The 21529-nt window shown below is 37.0% G+C and overlaps 1 protein-coding gene across 2 annotated transcripts; it reads left to right on the forward strand.

The window, feature by feature from the left end:
* The first annotated feature begins 243 nt into the window (after positions 1-243).
* Positions 244-21529, forward strand: LOC144958065 (thiamine pyrophosphokinase 1-like). Of its 2 annotated transcripts, none has more exons than XM_078889669.1 (7): positions 244-1020; positions 3491-3578; positions 4654-4796; positions 5652-5744; positions 12536-12685; positions 13693-13804; positions 14426-21529. In XM_078889669.1, the coding sequence occupies exons 1-7, from the start codon at positions 1018-1020 to the stop codon at positions 14545-14547; spliced, it is 711 nt and encodes a 236-aa protein (XP_078745795.1). In that variant the 5' UTR covers positions 244-1017; the 3' UTR covers positions 14548-21529. The 2 variants fall into 2 exon arrangements, with proteins under 2 accessions (XP_078745795.1, XP_078745794.1); XM_078889668.1 differs by having other exon boundaries at positions 260-1020; positions 3507-3578.

Raw genomic sequence — 21529 nt, forward strand, 5'->3', positions numbered from 1 at the left:
TTTGTTTTGTTTCTTTTTTTGTTTTTTGTTTATTTGTTCGTTTTTGTTTCGTGTTTCTCTTGACTCATATTGTTACGTACAAGGAATGCACAAGGCAATAAATTTTGACGTCTCACTGTGTTCTAAATAAAAATAATAATATTAAAAGCGAGTGAAAGTAAATAAATAAAAATGTTAAATGTCGTTCAAATTTCTCAAGTCACCAGGAATGGTGTCATTGTGTTGAAGTTGAAAATTAAGAATTTTTGCCAAGGGAGTACAAAAAAAAAAAGAAAGAAAGAAAGAAAGAAAGAAAGAAAATATTATGCCGAGAAAGGAGCTCGAACACCTAACTGACCCCACCCCGGTTACAGTTTACGCTGTGCTAAAACAGCCGGCCACCTTGCCTTCTCGCACTCTGTCAAACAGTTTAGCTGGTATAATTATAATCTTTTCCGGTGGACTGAATACACAGCTGTGTATTTCGGCCATGGTGGACTGATAACACAGTTCCCTAAAAAAAAAAAAAAATAAATAAATAAATAAAAAATAAAAAAATAAAAAAATCACGTGAGGGGAGAAGACTCAGAAATGCCAGGAAAGGAGGTAGGAAGCCAAATCATCAAGCCCAGTAAGCCAAACGGATTGTGTCACCGTCACAGTTCTCTTTTTTTTTTTTGCCGTAACAGAGACCAGTAAAAAACATAAATAAGTTAACAGCAGACTTGCCCAAGAAGCAAAACCAAATTTCAAGAAGCCTGTTACTTTGTCAAGGGTCCAAATTTCTGGAATTTGGATCCTACGAGTCCAAATTGTCATCCCTGTTTATCTATCGGTCTGCTGTGATCACATGACTATTTTGTTTTCATTGGCAAAAGGAGTGCTTACTCGTAGGACCAACTGTACCATCAGATAGTGTTCTGATGTTGTTTCTTTTAGATCCGATTGGTGAATATTTCATTTGAAAACTTAAGAAACCCCGTTATTCCTAAAGAACTGTTGAAATGGATTTTCGCCCTCTTTCCAGTTTTCTTTCAGATGGTAAGTTGTCTTCTATTAAACTAATTTCTTCGTCATCGAAAAGGCTGCGGATATTCGGACTCGGGGTCTGATGAATAGTCCCTTGTGGCTATTGGACTCAAATTCCAATGCGCTTGTGTAGAATAGTCTTCCATGGCAATATAGCTTTTGTTTGTTTTTGCTTTTAATAGATCTATTGTATTAATTATTGATCTCTCTCAAATTGATGCAACGGAAAATAACAGTAATATGTCAGTAATATGGTAGAGAAAGACAAAATCATTGATCAATTGGAAGTCCAGTTAGAAATTAAAAACAACAAAAGTCAATGTGACTGTGATCTAAAGGAAAAGCTATTCTAACAACATAACACGATGTCCACATAAAAATTAGGACGAAAAGAATATATTGTGACAGTGTGAGACAAGCACAAATCATCCTTCTACAGGCCGAAGTATGGGTATGAGCTGTGTCAGTGAGATATATCTGGGCAAAACAAGTTCTTGTGAACTCTTCTTCTATTTCTATATCAGTTTTCCACCCTCTACCCATTGCCCGGTGTCTCAAATATTCCCTCAACTAACCCTAAGAAAAAAATAAAACCGAGTACCTTTAACTTACCCTAATAGGAAAAACAAACACCCTAGCACTTTTACTGAGACTTATGACTAACCCTAATAGAAAAATAAATCCTCCGATCTCGAGCAAACCCAAATAGAAAAAAAACAACCTAGGACTGCTTTGCACTACCTTTCAATACTTTACAAATCAAAATGGCGGCCAAGAATCAAAACTATGGTCAAATTAGGAAATTATAAACTTTCACAAATTTATCAAGGTTTGTTCTAGAGTTTGAAAAATGCTTTTATATGATGACAACTTAAATAAATAAATGCCTGACAAAAGGTCCTCGGTGAAAATACAAATTGAAAGAAATGCTAGCACTAGGAGCTTTCGGAAGGTATCCCCAAAATCATAATAAATAGACTAATCATAGTCATCGGAAGGCTGATTATCTTTCTGTTTTGTAATGTCTGGGCACTGAACTGTATTATTATTATTCCCACTTTTTCAGATTCGAACAAATGAAAATGAAAATGGGCATTGGTTAAGGAGCGAGGTCCCTGTTGTCATCTTTTTTTGTTTTTACAAAGGCACTGGCCAGATTATTTAAAGTGTTTCAAGACTAAAAATCCACCATTGGTTAAGGAGGGCGGTTCCTGCCGCTATCCTCTTTTGTTTACACAAAGATAATTTTTAAAAAGATATCCACTAAACATGCTTTACAAGGGGTCCCTGGCCAATAGCTACACTTAACATGTAGGACGGGACTAATTGCCTGTTAGGCAATATTATAATTTTTTCAGACAGAGACAACACTGTTAATGGCCATACTCATTTTACATCTGAGTACGGTGAGAGAATGTGAGTAAAGAGCCTTTTCCAAGGACTCAACTATGCGCTGAGCGAGGCTCAAACCCAGGACCTTCCGATCCGAAAGTGAGTGTCATACAAGACCACATAGCCGCACAATGGCCAGATGGTCAGCAAAGGTGGCAACTCAGTCTCTGTGTAAACTAAGCAAGATGGCGACAGGGACCTCCTTCTTCAAGTAATGCATGAAAATACTTGTTTAGAGAAAATTCAGAAATAAAAAAAATTACAGATAAGTAATAAAAAGTTGGCTCTCTTTATCTATAGAGATGTGCCTCAAAAAGACAATCTGGGTGGGGTTCCCTACCTCCAAAGTGGGCAGGGAATTCTTACCGTGTCTTCTAACCCCTTATAGCTGTTTTCCAATTTGCTTTCTGTCTTTGTCCTGGTAAGAGATTGCTTGGTTTCGCCCCGACCCTGGCCAGAGTCCTTAGCTGGGAGGGAAACAGTCAAATGCATAGTTATTGTTTTGGGAGATGATATTTTTTTCCTTGTAAATCATCTCTCTGTTATGTATTATTATATTTGTTATTTTTAATGTATAATGAAATTTAAGCATTTGTGTGTATTCCTCTTTGCTGAATCTTGTGCCTGTGTCTGGGTGAGACTTATAGATGATCTTAGACTAAGTACATTGATGGTATGCTCTTGGAATCTATATCTGATCCCTATTTGTTCCCAGTTCCCATTTGTCTTACTTTCTCTTGGGTACTTTAATTATAATTCTAGAACTTTCTACTATCCCATTTTCTTCCTTTTTTACTGGCGCTGATATAACCTAAATGTGTTGCAAGCACCATAAAACCCTTAAAAACATAAAAACATCAAACAGACAAAGTCTACGAACCTATGTTTCGGCTTCTTTTCCATAAGTTCCTGACATTGGTTCCACTTTGTTATTTATTTATCTATTAAGTTTTTCATGCACCCCATCAAAATAATCCCTCTTTTAATATTGGGGTTGTTTCCCTTCACTGCCAGGAACTTGTGGAAGTCCTCCCATTACTTGTTCTGAAATAAGTATCAAATTGTATGAAAGCTTTTTTTTATTTTGGAGAATTTTAACTTTATAGGACCCAAGATTGCCTTGATGGTTCTGAATCAACCATTTGACAAACCTGTATTGAAAGCATTGTGGAGCAAAAGTAAGTGCATTAATTGATAACTTACATTTCACTATCAAGTGATTTAATGCTTGAATCAGTCATTGCCAAGGTTTATTATCAACATAAAAAACAAATGCACATATGAAGCAATTAGGATGGTTACACATCATGAAGCACTCAAGTAATAACACTGTACAAAGGATTATATACCCTTATAGATTTACGGTGCACCTCTGATACAGCGATGTTGGATTCAACTAAAACTTTTTTAATCCCTGTTTTTTTCCTCTGTTTAACACCTCACATTCAATGAAGTTCATAACCACATACCTCAGCTACAACAAAGTTATCAAACGGCAAAGAGCATGCCAGGCATTTTAAAAATCTGGCATAGCTTTCCAAACTTAGTGAGTTTATTACACACCATCATCATCTGGAAGACCGCTTTCAAACTGTAATTTACTAATAATCAGGCGTTGGGGTTAGGATGGAAGCATTGCATTTGTATGGGGTTTTGGCGAGCAGTGGTGTGAGTCAGTGCCTCCTATGACACATGGACACATCATGATGACTTTGTCTCTATTTGTGTGGCTGTGTGAGTGTGGTAGGTTGGGTACGTAGCATATCATTAAGAGAGAAGATGAGCGTTTGGTTGTGAAGAAGAATGGGAGTCATTGGAGTGGGAAGATTACATTCTTTAGACAATGCAAGCCACGACTGAAGGGGGGGGGGGGGCTTTAAGTATGTATATCTCTTGTATATTAATGTCAAAACGAACATTTACCACCCGTTCTGTAGACTTCATTGTAACCAAGGTGCATTGTACCAGTATGCCAAGACCATAAAAAGTCAAGTGAAATACAAACTAGGCAGCAGGTACCAAATTTTAGATTTTCCTCCATCATATATTTACAGTCATCTTTACTAATTTTCCCAAATATGTTCCGCTTATAGGGCAATTTACCTGCAGGTTCAGGCTTCTGAGAAAGGCACCATTATATAGGTTTTTTAATTTAAAAAATTGGATATGCAATATTTAGATTACATATGCTCAGTTTGACTCAATGGTTTATATGAAGAAGAAGAACATTGAGTAATTCTTTTTTCCTCCTAGGTATTTACACAGCTGTGACAGATGGTGCAGCAAACCGTCTCCATAAAATGGCTTTGGAGGGAGAGACTCAGTATGTACCCAATGTCATCTCAGGAGATTTTGACTCAGTCACACAAGAGGCATTGGATTATTTTCGTGGAAAGGTGAGACCACTCTTCAATAGAAATAAGTTTAAAAAATGGTAATAATAATAATGATAATCTTGATCATTTATATATAGCACAATATCTACTCAATGTGTTTGAAGTGCATTTAAAAGGGTCTCTAGCCAAAAGCAACACAGCACAACAAGTAGGATGCCTGAAACAACATGGTTTCTGACCTGGTACACATTTTGCACATGAAGACTCAACTTTGCACCACTAAGAGCGGGACTTGAACCCAGGGCCAAATGATCTGAACGGGAGTGTCATACCAAAAGATCACAACAAAGCTGCACCAATACCAAATAATTTCCATGAGCCACACTGTGTGTTTAGGAAAATTCTGCTAGACACTAAATTTTTGTCTACCAGCACAATGTGTGACTATGTCGTATGACACTCGCCTTTGGACTGGAAGGTCCAGGGTTAGAGTCCCACTCTGAGCAGTGCATAGTTGAGACCTTGTAAAAGGCTCTTTACTCACATTCTTCCACTGTACTCAGCTGTAAAATGAGTTCCTGGCTGTTGATAGTGTTGTCTTTGTCAGAAAAAAATTGTAATATTGCCTAACATGCGTCATATCCTCAATATTAAGCACGCTGTTGATTATGGATCCTTTGTAAAGTGCTTTGATTAAGTGGATATTGTGCTCTATAAATTTTCGAGTTGTTTTTGTTTTTGTTTTATGTATTGCACAATTTTTAGCATCAACACTGTATCTGGCAAGCCGTTATGTTAATTTTAATGTGATATTTGATTCGCATTATCAACTTACATCATATTTTTTTACCCACCTACAATAAACTTCGAGTCACAGTATTTATTAAGCACATTTTTGCTATCTGTCTACCTCAGAAAGGAGTTGAGATCATCAACACTCCAGATCAAGACTACACTGATTTCACCAAATGTCTGAAGCTTGTTGTAGAGAAACTGGATGGTCTGAAGGTAAAGTATATGTGGAATACGCTTCAACAGTTGTAACGTCACTTCCCTCGTAATGACGCATGGTTACTTAGTAACTGGCTCTAAACTATCCGAACAATGGCGAACTCCCTTATGAAATATTTCTCAGATGAGCATAAAAGCATATCCAGAGGGGAAAAAAAACATTATAAATCTGATCGTGTTTTGACTTTTAAACATTCTGATCACAAGACATATGAAAAGTTCTAGCCAGCATGAAGAATAAAAAGTACAGATTTTCTTTGTTTAGAACCACGATGGCCGCCGTTGCTGGGCGATGTAACATCAGACTATTGAATCCAATTGCTGTCAGTAAATTTGCCTTAAACAGGCAGGATTTGATTTTATTCAAAATTGAAATCATATACTGTAGCTTTCACCAACAATGTATTTATTGCGATGCAACACCAATAATGTATTTACTATAGAATTGGTGCTGGAGTTAGGTAGATTAGTGTTTTGTTCAAATGGTAGCAACCAATATTCACTGTGCATTTATCCCTAAAGGATAACCTCTTGATTCCATATTATTGTCCTATGACTCTGACTCTGAACTGAAGGACTACTTTTCTTTTAATTTTTTAAAGATAGAGTATTTCAATTCAATTTTCAGCATCGCTCTCTCTTACTCTTTCTCTCTCTCTCTCTCTCTCTCTCTCTCTCTCTCTCTCTCTCTCTCTCTCCCCCTCTCTCTGTCTCTCTCTCTTCTCTTCTCCTCTTCTCTCTCTTCCTCTCTCTCTCTCTCTCTCTCTCTCTTTCTTTCTCTCTCTCTCTCTCTCTCTCTCTCTCTCTCTCTCTCTCTCTGCAAACAATTTGATGCTGTGGTGACCATAGCAATAATCGGCAATTGTACTTCTACTCCCTTCCAGCGGCGTAGCCTGGTCATTTAGGAGCATGGGGCTGGATCAGAGATGTGTTGTCGCATAGTATCTTTTAGTTATGGATAAGAGAGAGAGAGAGAGAGAGAGAGAGAGAGAGAGAGAGAGAGAGAGAGAGATAAACATTTGATGCACTCAATTATTTTACCTAAGATTTGTATGTTCTTTGTAACTTGTTCATAATGCCTGGCTGAGGATAAACGATAGCCACCGTCAATCTGTCCACCTATGTGAAGAGTACCAACGGTTTTCAATCTAGTGGTGATATTTAAATGTAAGATAGACTTCTGATGGTTCAATGCTCTCTGTGTTAAATTTTTCAAACAGGTAAATCCACTTCTTGTCCAAGACAATTCTGTATTGCTGTTATCGCCAAACAAAATACAAATAAAACAAAATAAACTCTTCTTTTCTATTCTCACCGTAAGCCAAGGAAAACGACTATACCAATCTTTTATCAAATTAAATGACCGATTCTGCTTCCCGTCTTTAATAGTGAGTACAAAATCGTTTGGTTGATGGGGACGGAGACTTTTAATCAAAAGTTTGTTTTCCCTATTCAAAGAACTGGTATTGATAGTCAACATGTAATAGATGCGATTCGTCACACTTAATAGCAATTAAATAAAATTAAAAAAACAGACACTGCATACATCAGATTAACACTCGAATTATCAATTAACATAACATACAGTCTCACACTCAAGTTAAAAGGGACAAGTGGAATTCAATATGACATGATGACACGCCTCGAAGAGGGATGGGTAACAGGTACAACACGATTGCCATTAACTAGGTCATTGTGTGTGGCTGCGAGTAAGAAAGCCACAATGACTCAGTTCAAAGTCAAGATGCCTCTTCATGCCCACAGTCATAGCACACGGCAAACGTGAAATGCATCGCCTGGTTGTACCGTGGGAATATGGCTGGAAGCCTTCTCAACTTTTAAAGCCACACGCTGTACTGATTGGTCAGGGGCACGAGTACGACTCCAGCTGTAGTAAATTCAAAACGGTGTGATTGGTTCAAGTTTTGAGGCTCTGTAAGGGTTTTTTAACACCAGGTCAACAATGAATTTCATTGTTTGTGAAATAGAAAATTAAAAGTGTAACTTTTTATTGTTAAATTCTTACAAATTATCAAGACAATGACGACCTGTGACTTAGCCTTAATAGCCTTTAAGGCCCTACGCCACTGCTCCCTTCAGTCCTGGACTGTATAAACTACAGTTGTTTAGGCTCTCCTTGGTTTTTGTTATCTACTTTTGTTTTAATGTAAATTATGTTACAGTGCAACCCCTGGATAATGATATCGCCCATTATGTCAGTATCCAGGAGTGTGTTTGTTATTCCGATGTTTTCAAGATAGCAGTAAAAGGGGGCATGATGAGACCCATGAATATTTTGATGCAATGCGGACCAGTGCCTGTGATAAGACATGTCCCAACCTCATTAGAATGGGATTTGTTTTCTTTTTTTTAAGGGTTTTACGGTGCTTGCAACACATTTAGGTCATTTCCTTGCTAGTCAAAAGGAAGAAAATTGGATAGTTCAAATAGTTATAGATCTGTATCGTTGGTGTTGAAGAAACCAATGGTCTTGTTGTATTTCAACTACATACTCATTGGGCGCGGGCCCATGTCAGTCGGGCCTTGAAATCGTTTAGGTGTGGTACCATGATGACCAGTTCATCCAGCCCATTCCACTCCGATATAGTTCTAATGAAGAAAGAATTTCTGTAGTTTTGTGTTCTTGTCTGTGGGATTTTGAAGCAGTTCGAATTGTTTGTGGCATATCTGTCAATGGGGTTTTCGGTTATGTGGTTGGCGAAAGTGAGTGCTCGGATTTTTCTTTTGTTTGGTCGTGGTGTGAAGAAGGAGTCTGCCTTTATTGATGGTATTTGATCTGTTATTATCTTGAACATGAATGACAGACGGGTTTCTTTTCTTCTTTGTTGGAGGCTGATGAGGTTTCTTTCTTCTAACATTTTTGTCATGCATCCTGGGGTTCTGCTCTTATAGTTCCCAGTTATGAACCGGGCGCCTTGTCTCTGGCCTTCTCAAGTTTTTGAATATCCTCTTTCAGGTAGGGGTCCCAGGCAATTGCTCCGTATTCCAATTGTGATCTCACAAGGGCGAGGTAGGCATTTTGTTTGCATGACGTTGGGGCGTGGCTAAGATTTCGGCGGAGAAACGCGAGGGTGCAGCATGCCTTTTGGGTTATTTTGTTCATGTGTTTCCCCCATTTCAAGTCCTTTGAGAAGGTGATGCCAAGGTATGGGTTATCGCGACTTGTTTCAGGACGGTGTTGTTTAACTTGTAGGTCTCATTGTACTTTTTAGCTGTGCTGAGGATGTAGCATTTGTTTGCGTTAAATTTCATTCCCCAATCATTAGCCCACTGTTGGAGACTATTCAAGTCCTCTTGTAGCAATTTTTGATCATTTGCAGATTTTATTGGTCGGTATATTAGACAGTCATCGGCGAATAACCTAATCTGAGATTTTACTCGTAGAGGTAGGTCATTGATGAAACAAAGAAATAGTATGGGTCCTAGCACCGTTCCCTGTGGTACTCCTGATATGACTGGACATTCATCCGATGACGTGCCTCTCTAGGACTACTTTCATGGTACGTTTTGTTAGGAAATTACAAAGCCATGTGTGTAAAGAGCCACGAATTCCGTAATTTTCTAGTTTCTGCAGGAGTTTTTGGTGGGGCACAGTATCAAATGCTTTGGAAAAGTCGAGGATGCCGATGTCTGCCTGAGTGTTGGCATTCTGGAGTCTCAACAGGTCGATTACAGTTATTAGGAGTTGGCTTTCACATGAGTATCCTTTGCGAAACCCATGGTTCAGGTCAGTTAGGATGTCATTGTTCTCAAAGTGGTTCATCATGTTCTTACAGATTATATGGTCTAATAGTTTGGATATTACAGACGTCAGTGAGATTGGACGGTAGTTCTCTGCTTTATTTTTGTTGCCTTTTTTTAATACAGGTGCGATGTTTGCCTTCAGCCAGTCATTAGGGAGCATCCCGGTGTCGACCGATTTTTGGAAAATTATGCATAATGAGGGGGCCAAACTCTCAGCACACTCCTTTAGTACTGTGTTGGGGATGTTATCTGGACCTGACGCCTGAGATGGATCGACGTTTTTCAGCAACTTTTCAACTCCTGAGATGTTTATGTTGATATTAGTAAGAGATTGGTCACACCTATGTGATGTCGGTGGGGTGGTTGTATCGTGTGGATCATGAGGGGTAAAGACAGATTTAAATTGATCCAAGAGGATCGTTGCTTTATCCTTCCCCTTAATGTACAGGGTTTCATTTTCTTTCAATGGGGCTACACCAATGGAATCGTTTTTCTTGCTTTTTATGTAGTTCCAAAATGGCTTGGTATTGTTTGTTTCAAGTCCTTTTTCTATGACATTGTTAATGTGCGTCCATTCTGCTGCCTTATTTCACGCCTACTTTGACGCTGCAACGATTTGTATGTATCTCAGGTTCCGCTCAGTTTAGCCCGCTTGAATGCTTTTGCTTTGCGTCTTAGTAGTGCTTGTATTTTCCTGTTCATCCACGGCGGCGTTCTTGTATTTTTATGTACTTTTTGGGGAATTGACTCCTTGATTGCACTGAGTAGGCAGGACTGAAAATGGCTCCACATTTCATTTACATCCATACCGTTTTTGTGCTGTTCTATGATCTCTAATGACAGTCCCTCAATTCGTTTTCGTAGTGCGGCCCAGTTGGCCTTTTTGAAGAGGTATCGTGTTTTGGGGGGTTGGTTCATATAATTGGGGTTTAGTGTAGTTTCAGTAACAACGCAGGCATGATCTGATATTCCTGGTTGTGATGTTGTTGAATGGATTCACACAGATAGCAGATCTATTGCAAAGGTCAATAGAAAAATCCTCACTAGCATAAAAATATCAACAGAAACAAAAGTGTGTATGGCTAAATGTTATGTATGGTCCACATTCCTGTATGCCTATGAAACATGGACCATAACGAAGGATGAAATTGATGCTTTGAGATGGGGTTTGTACCACATAATTCTGAGAGATTTTGGACCAGAAAGAAATCAAACATTCTGGTTCTTATTGATTCAAGCCAAAGGTCGTCAAAACTGTTGGCTGAAGTTAAAATGAGAAACCTGAACTTTTAGGGACAAATTTCAGAGACAGTCACTATCCAAAATTTAGTACTAGAGAGAAAAGTAGTTGGCAGAAAGGCATGAGGCAAACTTAGTAAGTCATGGATAGGAAATGACCCTTTAGCATGAAGAATGGGGTTCCATCACATTCAATCTCTGTAGGAGACGGAACTCTGGTAAGGTAAGATAAAACCAAAAATATGTAACAGTACATAACAGAGAGATTATTTACAATGAACAAAATAGCATCTCCCAAAACTATATATAACTATACATTTGACTCTTTCCCTCCCGGGCAAGGACCCCAACCAGGGCTAGGACAAAACCAAGTAATCCCATTCCAAGACAAAGAGAAAGCAACTCAGAAAACAGATATAGGAAATGGAAAACACAGCTTGACCTCCTGCCCACAATGGGAGGTCAAAGACCCCACCCAAGTATTATAATGTGTATTTTTTCCTGTTGACAAAGGGATTACCAGTTATGCTTATTCACTCACTGATGTGTATTGCCTTTTTTCAAATTGTGAGTATTGCAGGAACACCACGTTCCCTTTGTAGTTTATCTGGGCTTAGGGCTGTCATCAGTGTAGCTATATTATTAGATGGCATTTAATTATATAGTCACATTAAAAATGGTTAGTTTGTTGTTTTTTTCGGTTTTTTTCTTTGTTTTGTTTTGTTTTGGGGTTTTTTTTTTGTTTTTGTTTTTTTGCTTTTGTTTAATTAATTTGACATCAATGGTGAGGACTTTTCTTTTCTTGATCAGGGTAGACACTTTGTTTCTTGATTAGTTCTTGATTGGTCAGCAGGGTTGTCAGCGATTGGTAATGACTTCATTGTCAATAGCGCAGTGGCAACAGTAATAAAGTGTCTGCATTGGTATGTAATCACGTGTTCTTTTTGGTTGGTTACAAAGCAATCTCTTCTGCTATGAATAGGCTTAGGATATCTCAATGGTCAGAAAAGAAGCATGTTTATTGGCCAAGAGTAAGAGATGACACTGATCGCAAATGAGGTTACCTATTTGGCTAGATTTTTTGTATCAAGCGTCGATGTCATCTGCGGATTATCGTTATGTCAGTAATAATAATAATAATAATAATAATAATAATAATAATAATAATAATAATAATAATAATAATAATAATAGATCTTTATTGTCCATAAATATGGCAATTTGTCATTTAGTTACACTTGTTATAACGTTAAACGATAACTGTAACATTGAACAGATATTTCACTCCTACTTATTTTCTCTCTCTCTCTCTCTCTCTCTCTCTCTCTCTCTCTCTCTAATTCTCTCTCTCTCTCTCTCTCTCTCTCTCTCTCTCTCTCTCTCTCTCTCTCTCTCTCTCTCTCTTCCTCTCTTTCTTTCACATGTGCGATATACACATGTCACTAAACAGATGTTTTCAGGTGTTTTACAAAAATGTATGTCGCAATTTTGGGGTTTTTATAACTAATAATGTAGCGCCAAAAAAAATAGGGACCAAAGGTCAATGTCACTATCCAGGGGTTGTTGTTATCCAGAGGTTGAATTGTATTGTACATTTTAAATTCTTTATCATTATATCAGTAATTGCATAATACATGCTCGACCAATTGGACCATCCCAACCAGTCGGTGATACATCTATATGTGTGTGTGTGTGTGTGTGTATGTGTGAGTGTGTGTGTGTGCACGCGCCCATACACTATATGCCATTTATAGTCTTTGACTATTTATTGTTGATATTCCCAGGATGTTGATCACATTGTGGCCATGGGAGCATTTGGGGGACGACTGGACCACACTCTTGCCAACATCAACACTCTCTACACAGCCAAGACTCTGACTAAGAAACCTCTTCTCCTCCTTGGAGATGGAAACGTTTCTTGTCTACTTGAGAAGGTTTGTCTTAATCTGTCTTTTTTGAAAAAAAAATGGAGAAAAGAATTAAGATCAAAATGCTATGGTATTATAAACGGGTTTCTCTCTGTCTGTCTCTCTCTCTCTCTCTCTCTCTCTCTCTCTCTCTCTCTCTCTCTCTCTCTCTCTCTCTCTTTTCTCTCTCTCTCTCTCTCTCTCTCTCTCTTTTCTCTCTCTCTCTCTCTCTTTCTCTCTCTCTCTCTCTCTCTCTCTCTCTCTCTCTCTCTCTCTCTCTCTCTCTCTCTCTATCTCTCTCTCTCTCTCGTGTGTTTGTGTGTGTGTGTGTATATATATATATGAGTGTTTTACTCTCTCATTCTTTCAATGCGCTTTACAAGGGGTCCCTGGTCAAGAGCAACACTTAACCTTCCGATGTCATACCACAAGACCACATAGCCCCATCTTTTAGCTTCCCTAAGGACGTCTTTATGGCCTTCAAGATAATGTCCAGTCTCCATTGCCAGGTTTTTGGTGGGAAACATCTTTTACACTGACCTTGTGGGTTCTGTTTTAGGTTTCTCAGTTTATCAGAATCATTTTTTTTCTTTAACGATAAACTTTGACTTAAACTGACTGCATGTGTTATCCTTTATGTATAATTTTGGAGAAATGATGTAGATGTTTTGATAAGGGCTTCACGATTTGATTTTGTATAAGTATTTTTTATGTTATCTAAGTCTGTCCCATAGATACAATTATAACCAAAAAAAAAATTCCTTTTATTCATCCCATTGGGGAAATTTGTCTCTAGGGCCTATTCCAAGGGAAGACTGGAATAACCGAGTTGTCAGCCACAGTGCAGCCCCACAAATTGAGCTATGGCAAGGTGACTTGCTCAAGGCCACACAGTGCAGTGGTTGGTGATCGAACTCAGTACCTTTCTGGTACGAAGCAAACACCGTGCCGCTGAGGCAGTATTATTGATTTTATTGTTTTTATAGAATTAGCTCATCTGATAATAACAATTTTTATTTCGTTGCTTTTTACAGGGTAAGCACACTCTAAGGATGAACACAGGATTGGAAACGGTGTGGTGTGGTCTGGTGCCAGTAGGAAAACCTGCTCAAACGGTCATCACCACAGGACTTAAGTATAATCTGAGTGAGTCTCTATAAATTTGGTGAAGAGAGGCAGATATAAATATTAAAAGTAAAACAAAAAGAGAAAGAAAGAAAGAAATAACATCCCGGAGAATACTCTCAGGTCTTCCTCTTCTATGCATAGTCAATGTTTTGCTTGTAAAATGATAGTGATAAGGTACACACTGTATCATACATAATTTTTATGGAGGATGTAGGAAGAAAGGGGGTCTGAGGGTTGATTTGTAGTCGAGGAAAGCTTACTTTCAGAATGATTTCTGGATGTTTCATTGTAAAATATTTCCTGTAAGCCAAAATTTAGAGAAAGAGAGAGAGAGAGGCATCCATGTTAAGTGTTGCTGTTAGTCAGGGACCCCTTGTAAAGCGCTTTGAGCATGTTTAGTGGATATTGTGCTATATAAAAGCTCAATTTAAAATAAATAAAAATTTATGACACCCCCCCCCCCTCAATTTTTTCTTCATTACTTATGTGTCGATCGCTCTCCTAGTTGAACCATCAGAACCCCTGTTTTGTTACTCTTTTTAAATCATATTTGAAATTAATTATCCCAAAATACTTCAAGTAATCTCAAGAAAACCATGACAAAAGTATGTCTCCTCATTCTTTTTCTATCTCCATCAGATGGAGAGGGCATGGAATTTGGAGGACTGATCAGCACTTCCAATTCTCTGACAGAGGCATCTGCTGTCACCGTGGAGACTGACCAGCCTCTTCTATGGATGCAAGGCCATAAAGAACTATAAATTAGAGCATTGTAAAGTTTTTAAAAAACTATTTTAGTCATCATCAGATGTGACGGTGCACCAAAAGACGGTGATAATGCAGGATGAATCATTGAAACAATGAATTTTATATCTATTCATAAATTTGATTTTTATTATATCAATTGTATTTGTATGGCAGAATGAATTTAGATTCCTACTAAAATCTAAAATTTCTTTGTTCTTAACTTTTGAATTTGAATTGATTTTTACGCCTGTTTTGACTCAACATAAACCATATATGTCCCACAGCCTGGGTGAAAAATTCAAGAGGGGGGATGGGGTGTTTATTAGGCACTAAATATGTAACCATTCGCCTCGAAGCGGTATTAAGTCGGGATTTGGAAAACGAAGAAAATCGGTTTTAAAGTGAAAAAGGTCAAAATTATCAAATTTCAGTTTTTGGTTGTTTCAGAAACTACAATCATTTTTCTACACAAAAACATAATAATTCAACATAAATATTTGCGATAAGTTGTGTAATTTCAAGTTTTAAAATACGACTATCCGTGACTCATTAAAAAACATAGTTGCCTTTCTCTCAGATAGCCACCATTTCCAAAGCTTAATAGTACTAAAGACACTGAAAGTGTGCTCTTGGACTTTACATCTGTCCCCATTGCCATATTATTTTTTTTATCGTATGCTTTCAATTAAAATCTAGAATTTTTTACTATCCCATTTTCTTCCTATTTACTGGTGCTAAAATGACCTACATGTGTTGCAAGCACTGTAAAACCGTTAAAAACAAACAAAGACAAAACAAACTGTAGCTCACTTTTTTTTTTGGAAGTGGCTATTGCTCTAGTATGATTAGAATCTAGGGGTGCCAAAATGTGCCAAATGCCAGTGATGTGACAAAATTTGGCCACATTTCCAACTCAACTCTGTTGTTTTAAAAACCTTTGTTATTTGGGGGGATTTTTTTTGTTTTTGTTCTGCTTTTTTTTTCGTCTTATATCTTCTTTTCAAAGATTTTGAATTTTCTAGATGATAGAATTAACAGTGAATGGGAATAATTTGGCCACCTTTGCATAAGCATCACTGAATGTGACATGAATATAGTCCATAAAATTAATGTTCGATAGGACTTGTTTAAAGTTGTCAAATTTGAAGCTGAAGCAGAAAAAAGTCGATATTTGACAGAATTCGAGAAAATAACAGAAAATAAGAAAATGACAGGATATTTTTCCCATTTTCTATTTATTTAAAATATTTTGACAGTTAATTCATATAACTATGCCATTGAACTTTGTGTAAACAACACAAAGCCTGCCCACTGCCCTCGTCATCCTCAGTTTGCCTGCTGACTTTCAATCAGACGATTAACGATCGCGAACGGCTGTGTAGACCTGATATATCAATGAATATTGTTCATTGCAACTAAAATTAATCTGTTGAGACTTGTTATTAAATAGATTGGGGTTTAAATGCACTAGTTTGTGCTTAATATTGCTGAAGAACTTTTTTGCTAACCCTATCAAAAATAAGATAGTGACCAACTAGATCAGAATATGTTAATAACAAAGAGGCACTAATAGGATTACAAATCATATCTATAGATGTAATTTAGTCTTTGGATATGATTTAGAATGCTGTGAAATTTCTTAAATCTATCACTCAAGTACTGAAGTTCTTGTTTTGTAAAAGTTTCAATTTTAAAAATTTTTGATCTTTTCTATTAAATTAGGCAAAAATCTGCCGAAAAAGTCAGTTTTCATTTTGATTGCCCTTTTCTATCTTTTCTCATTTTTTCATTATGAAAACTTCTTTCAAGTACCAAATGCAGTTAAATAATTAATTTTTAGTATGTTGAAAGGACCTGGAATAATAATTAAATTGCCCCCTGCAATTTATAGATATATTTCCTGGCCAAAATGACAGCGTTTTGGTCAAGCCATGATGATTATTCTGTAAATTTTTATCTTAAGTGGACTCCTCTTTTTCATAAAGATTTTGCACCAAAGTCTTGTTTGTTTGTTTTTCTCTTTATTTTTTATCAATTAATCCACAACGGTGATAGGTGGTGATGTGTTTATTTGTTTTGGTTTTTTTGGATTTTTTTCGCTAAAGTAATAATTTTTTTTTTTAATTAAAAGATTTAGATGAAGTATTCACTTGTCCACCACTCAGTACTGACAAATAGCTACTCATTAAATCAATTTTCAAGATATTTTGAAGTACAGAATATGACTATCAGAGAATCTTTATTTGTTTTCATTGTTTATTGTTGTGCTGACAAAGGGTTTATACACGAAACGTCCATTGTCTGTATTGTTCCATCAAAGCCTCTCCATTATCACTCTTCAGTTAGTATTTTCAAATAGGCGTTAGGAGGATAGTCGTCTGGATGGGGTTCCTGGCCTCCCATAGTGGGCAGGGTGATACATGTTCAATTTAAATTATTTTGTTTAAATATCATTTAGGCACCTCTAGTTCTTGTTAACCCATAAAATCCAAAAATCACAAGATGTGTAATCTTTAAAAAGTTATTCACATATTGATAGAGAGTGTAGCTTTACCGTTTTACCTTTGGATGGCAGAATAATAGAGAACTGTCATCATGGTTTGGGACCATCCTTTTATGCTTATTACTTATTATAAATCACTATACTTAAAAACTAAAATATTTCCCAATCCGAGATTGAATACCAAGTCCCTTGAATTTTTATTTAACTGGTTTCTACTGTACATTAATTGGATGGTGTTATAATATCAAAAGCAGTGCTCAAGCGCATATTATACATCTGGGTGGGGTTCCTTACCCCCCACAGTTGGCAGGGAGGCACTTACTGTGTCTTCTATCCCCCTATATCTGTTTCCAACTTGCTTTCTGTCTTTGTCTTGGGATGAGATTACTTGGTTTTGTCCAGGCCCTGGCCGGATACCCTAGCTGGGAGGGAAACAGTCAAATGTATAGTTAGAGTTTTGGGAGATGATATTTCTTGTCTTGTAAATCATCTCTCTGTTATGCACTATATTGTTTTGTTTACATATTATATATGATTTGTAAACATTTGAGTTTATCCCTCTTAGTTGGGACCTGTGCTTGTGTCTGGATGAGACTTTTACGTGATCTCAAACTAAGTACACTGATAGTGTGCTCTTGGAATCTACATCTGTTCCCTATTTGAAAAAATTCCCCCTTGTCTTCCCTTTTCTTGGGTGCTTTAATTGTAATTCTAGAAGTTTTTACAATCTCATTTTCTTCCTTTTTACTGGTGCTGATATGACCTTAATGGGGCCTCAAAACCCTTAAAAACAAACAAACATATTATATATAATGCACATCAAAAGCTGTTGCTTATTACAGTATGTAAGACTTAATTGATTATATTTTAAACAAAATATTACTATTATAATATTTGGCTGTCTTAAGATTTAAGTCAAGGCTATCTGGGTGGGGTTCTTGACCTCCCATGGTGGACAGGGGGGTACTTCCTGTCTTCTATCCCCTTATATCTGTTTTCCACATGCTTTCTGTCTTTGTCTTGGAATGAGATTACTTGGTTTTGTCCTGGCCCTGGCCGGAGTCCTGGCTGGGAGGGAAACAGTCAAATGCATAGTGATTGTTTTGGGAGATGATATTTTTTTCCTTGTAAATCATCTCTCTGTTATGTATTATTATATTTGTTATTTTAAATGTCTATGTAAGCATTTGAGTGTATTCCTCTTTGTTGGATTTTGTGCTTGTGTCCGGATGAGACTTATAGGTGATCTCAAACTTAATACGTATGCTCTTGGAATCTACATCTGATCCCTATTTGTTCCCAGTTCCCCTTTGTCTTACTTTCTCTTGGCTACTTTAATTGTAATTCTAGAACTTTCTACTATCCCATTTTCTTCCTTTTTACTGGCGCTGATATAACCTAAATGTGTTGCAAGCCCCGTAAAACCCTTAAAAACACAAAAACAAACAAGTCAAGGCTATGTCCACCGCCTATGGTCATCAACTTCTTTGATGGGTTTAAAACAAACACCGTCCTATTAACTGAACTTTTAGGCCTTTGACCTTGGTTTTTGTGTATATTCTTCGTGTAAATTGAATATAGACTTCTTTGTATTTATTTGCTGATGATGAGATCAGGCTATGTAGAGCTATAGAATATTTGACCAATCATTTTTTATTCAGAATATAATTGTTATTATATACATGTATATGTTTTATATTTATAAATGACTAAGTCTGAAAATCCGTTCACTGGGTGGGGTTCCCTACCTCACATAGTGGGCAGGGAGGCACTTACTGTGTCTTCTATCCCCCTATATCTGTTTTCCAACTTGCTTTCTGTCTTTGTCTTGGAATGAGATTACTTGGTCTTGTCCTGGTCCTGGTCGGATGCCCTGGCTGAGAGTGAAACAGTCAAATGTATAGTTAGTTTTGGGAGATGATATTTTTTTCCTTGTAAATCATCTCTCTGTTTTGCACCGTATTATGTTTTGTTCAGATAATATTATATATGATTTGTAAAACATTTGAGTGTCTTTCTCTTAGTTGGGACCTGTGCTTGTGTCAGGATGAGACTTTTAGGTGATCCCAAACAAAGTACACTGATAGTGTGCTCTTGGAATCTACACCTGTTTCTTATTTGAACCAATTTCCCTTTGTCTTACCTTTTCTTGGGTGCTTTAATTGTAATTATATAACTTTTTACTAATCCATTTTCTTCCTTTTTACTGGTGCTGATATGACCTAATGTGTTAATGTGTTGCAAGCGCCGTAAAACCCTTAAAAACAAAAACGTTCATTAAAGTGTTCCCATAGGTATATGATAAGATTTTGAAGTCGGTAGTTGTCGCCCCTGGGCCGGAGGATTTTTTTGCATGAGTCCACATACTTGCTTTCTCTCTTCTTTCTCCTTATCATTTGTCCTTTCCGTATGGCTATTTGTTGTTCTGGAATGAAACCTTTTTGGTTCCACTTGGACGCTGTCCGAAATTTTTAGTTGAGAGGGAAATTCAGATGGATTACTGGGTGGGGTTCCTTACCTCCCATAGTGGGTGGGGAAGCACTTACACTGTCTTCTATCCCCCTTTATCTTCTTTCCAACATGCTTTTTGTCTTTGTCTTGGGATGAAGTTACTTGGTTTTGTCTTGGCACTGGCCGGATACCCTAGCTGGGAGGGAAACAGTCAAATGTAGTTAGTTTTGGAAGATGATATTTTTTTCCTATTTGAGTGTCTTCCTCTTAGTGGGGACCTGTGCTTGTGTCTGAATGAGACATTTAGTGTGGGCAGGGAGGTACTTACTGTATCTTCTATTCTCCTACATCTGATTTCCAACGTGCTGTATGTCTTTGTCTTGGAATGAGAAACCCTTAAAAACAAACAAACAAAACAGACATTTAGTGATCTCAAACTGAGTATACTGATAGTGTGTTCTTGGAATCTACATCTGTTCCCTATTCGAACAAATTCCCCTTTGTCTTGCTTATTCTTGGGTGCTTTAATTGTAATTCTAGAACTTTTACTAACCGAATTTCTTCCTTTTTACTGGCGCTGATATGACCTTAATGTGTTGCAAGCGCCGTAAAACCCTCAAAAACAAAAAAACAACTGTCCGAAATTTTTAGTTTAGAGGGAAATTTCAGATGGATTCATTGGTTGTGAGAGATGATGTTATTTTCCTTTTACCCTCATCTTTCCATTATACAAATTATTGTGTTAGTATTGTTATGTTATTAACTATATATAATCTTCTAAGTATTCATTTGATTGTATCTCTTTTAGAGAAGATCACTGTAGCAGTGTCAGTGTTTAAGTTTTAGATGGTTTCATACTAGCTACAATGATATAATATATATTATTGCTCTTGGTCTACCTCTGATCTCTTTTGAACTTGTGCCATATATATGTCTTCCTTTTTTTAAGGTGATTTTTAGCTTGATCTAAATTGTTTGACTATTATATTAATAACGTTATTGCTTTGCTTCAGAGGTTAAATGCATCAATTCCATTATTGTTGATTTTACCTCATTTTATGACTGGGTGGGGTTCCTGACCTCCCATAGTGGGCAGGGAGGTACATACTGTGTCTTCTATCCCCCTATGTCTGTTTTCCAACATGCTTTCAGTCTTTGTCTTGGAATGAGATTACTTGGTTTTGTCCTGGCTCTGGCCGGATACCCTGGCTGGAAGGGAAGCAGTCAAATGTATAGTTAGTTTTGGGAGATGATATTTTTTTTCCTTGTAAATCATCTCTCTGTTATGCACTGTATTATGTATTATATATACGGTATTCTATTTGTAAACATTTGAGTGTTTTCCTCTTAGTGGGGACCTGTGCTTGTGTCTGGATGAGACTTTTAGGTGATCTCAGACTAAGTACTTTGATAGTGTGCTCTTGGAATCTACATCTGTTCCCTATTTGAACCAATTCCCCTTTGTCTTACCTTTTCTTGGGTGCTTTAATTGTAATTCTATAACTTTTTACTATCCCATTTTCTTCCTTTTTACTGGCGCTGATATGACCTTAATGTGTTGCAAGCGCCGTAAAACCCTTAAAAACAAAAAAAAAACAAAAAAACAATCATTTTATGTTAGATTTTAAGCTTTTCAATGAAAATTGTCAACCTTTGATCTTTTCAAATGTTGTGGCTTCAATGAAGTCGCTGGGACTAATAGACACAATTTGTGAAAACCATAACTATTTTGAAGACATGCTGACCAGCCGAAATTATGGGTCCTCCAGATTTTGAAAACATTAAATTTTTCTTGCACAGATTGCGTAAAATGGCATTACGGTACGTCTTTGGAAAGACAATGCAACAGTGTAATCCATGATCATTGCATTTAGATATAATACATAGCGATATACTCACAAACTGGAAGGCCACTCAGTACGGTTGGAAGACTTACATTCAATAAGTTTATGTGACAAAAACATTCCCTTATAACATGTTGTTGTATTGTTAACGCAATTATTTGAATTTGAATAAATACTGCTGATGAGATAACATTTTTA

The sequence above is a fragment of the Berghia stephanieae genome, chromosome 12 (genome assembly GCF_034508935.2).
Source record: "Berghia stephanieae isolate SIO BIC M18660-M18661 chromosome 12, UCSD_Bste_1.3, whole genome shotgun sequence".
Lineage (NCBI taxonomy): Eukaryota > Metazoa > Mollusca > Gastropoda > Nudibranchia > Aeolidiidae > Berghia > Berghia stephanieae.

Coding starts and splice junctions, on each gene's coding strand:
- LOC144958065 (XM_078889668.1), top strand. CDS start 984: ATGGATTTTCGCCCTCTTTCCAGTTTTCTTTCAGATG. Junction 5,745..12,535: donor AGAAACTGGATGGTCTGAAG/GTAAAGTATATG, acceptor TGATATTCCCAG/GATGTTGATCACATTGTGGC. Junction 13,805..14,425: donor AGGACTTAAGTATAATCTGA/GTGAGTCTCTAT, acceptor TATCTCCATCAG/ATGGAGAGGGCATGGAATTT.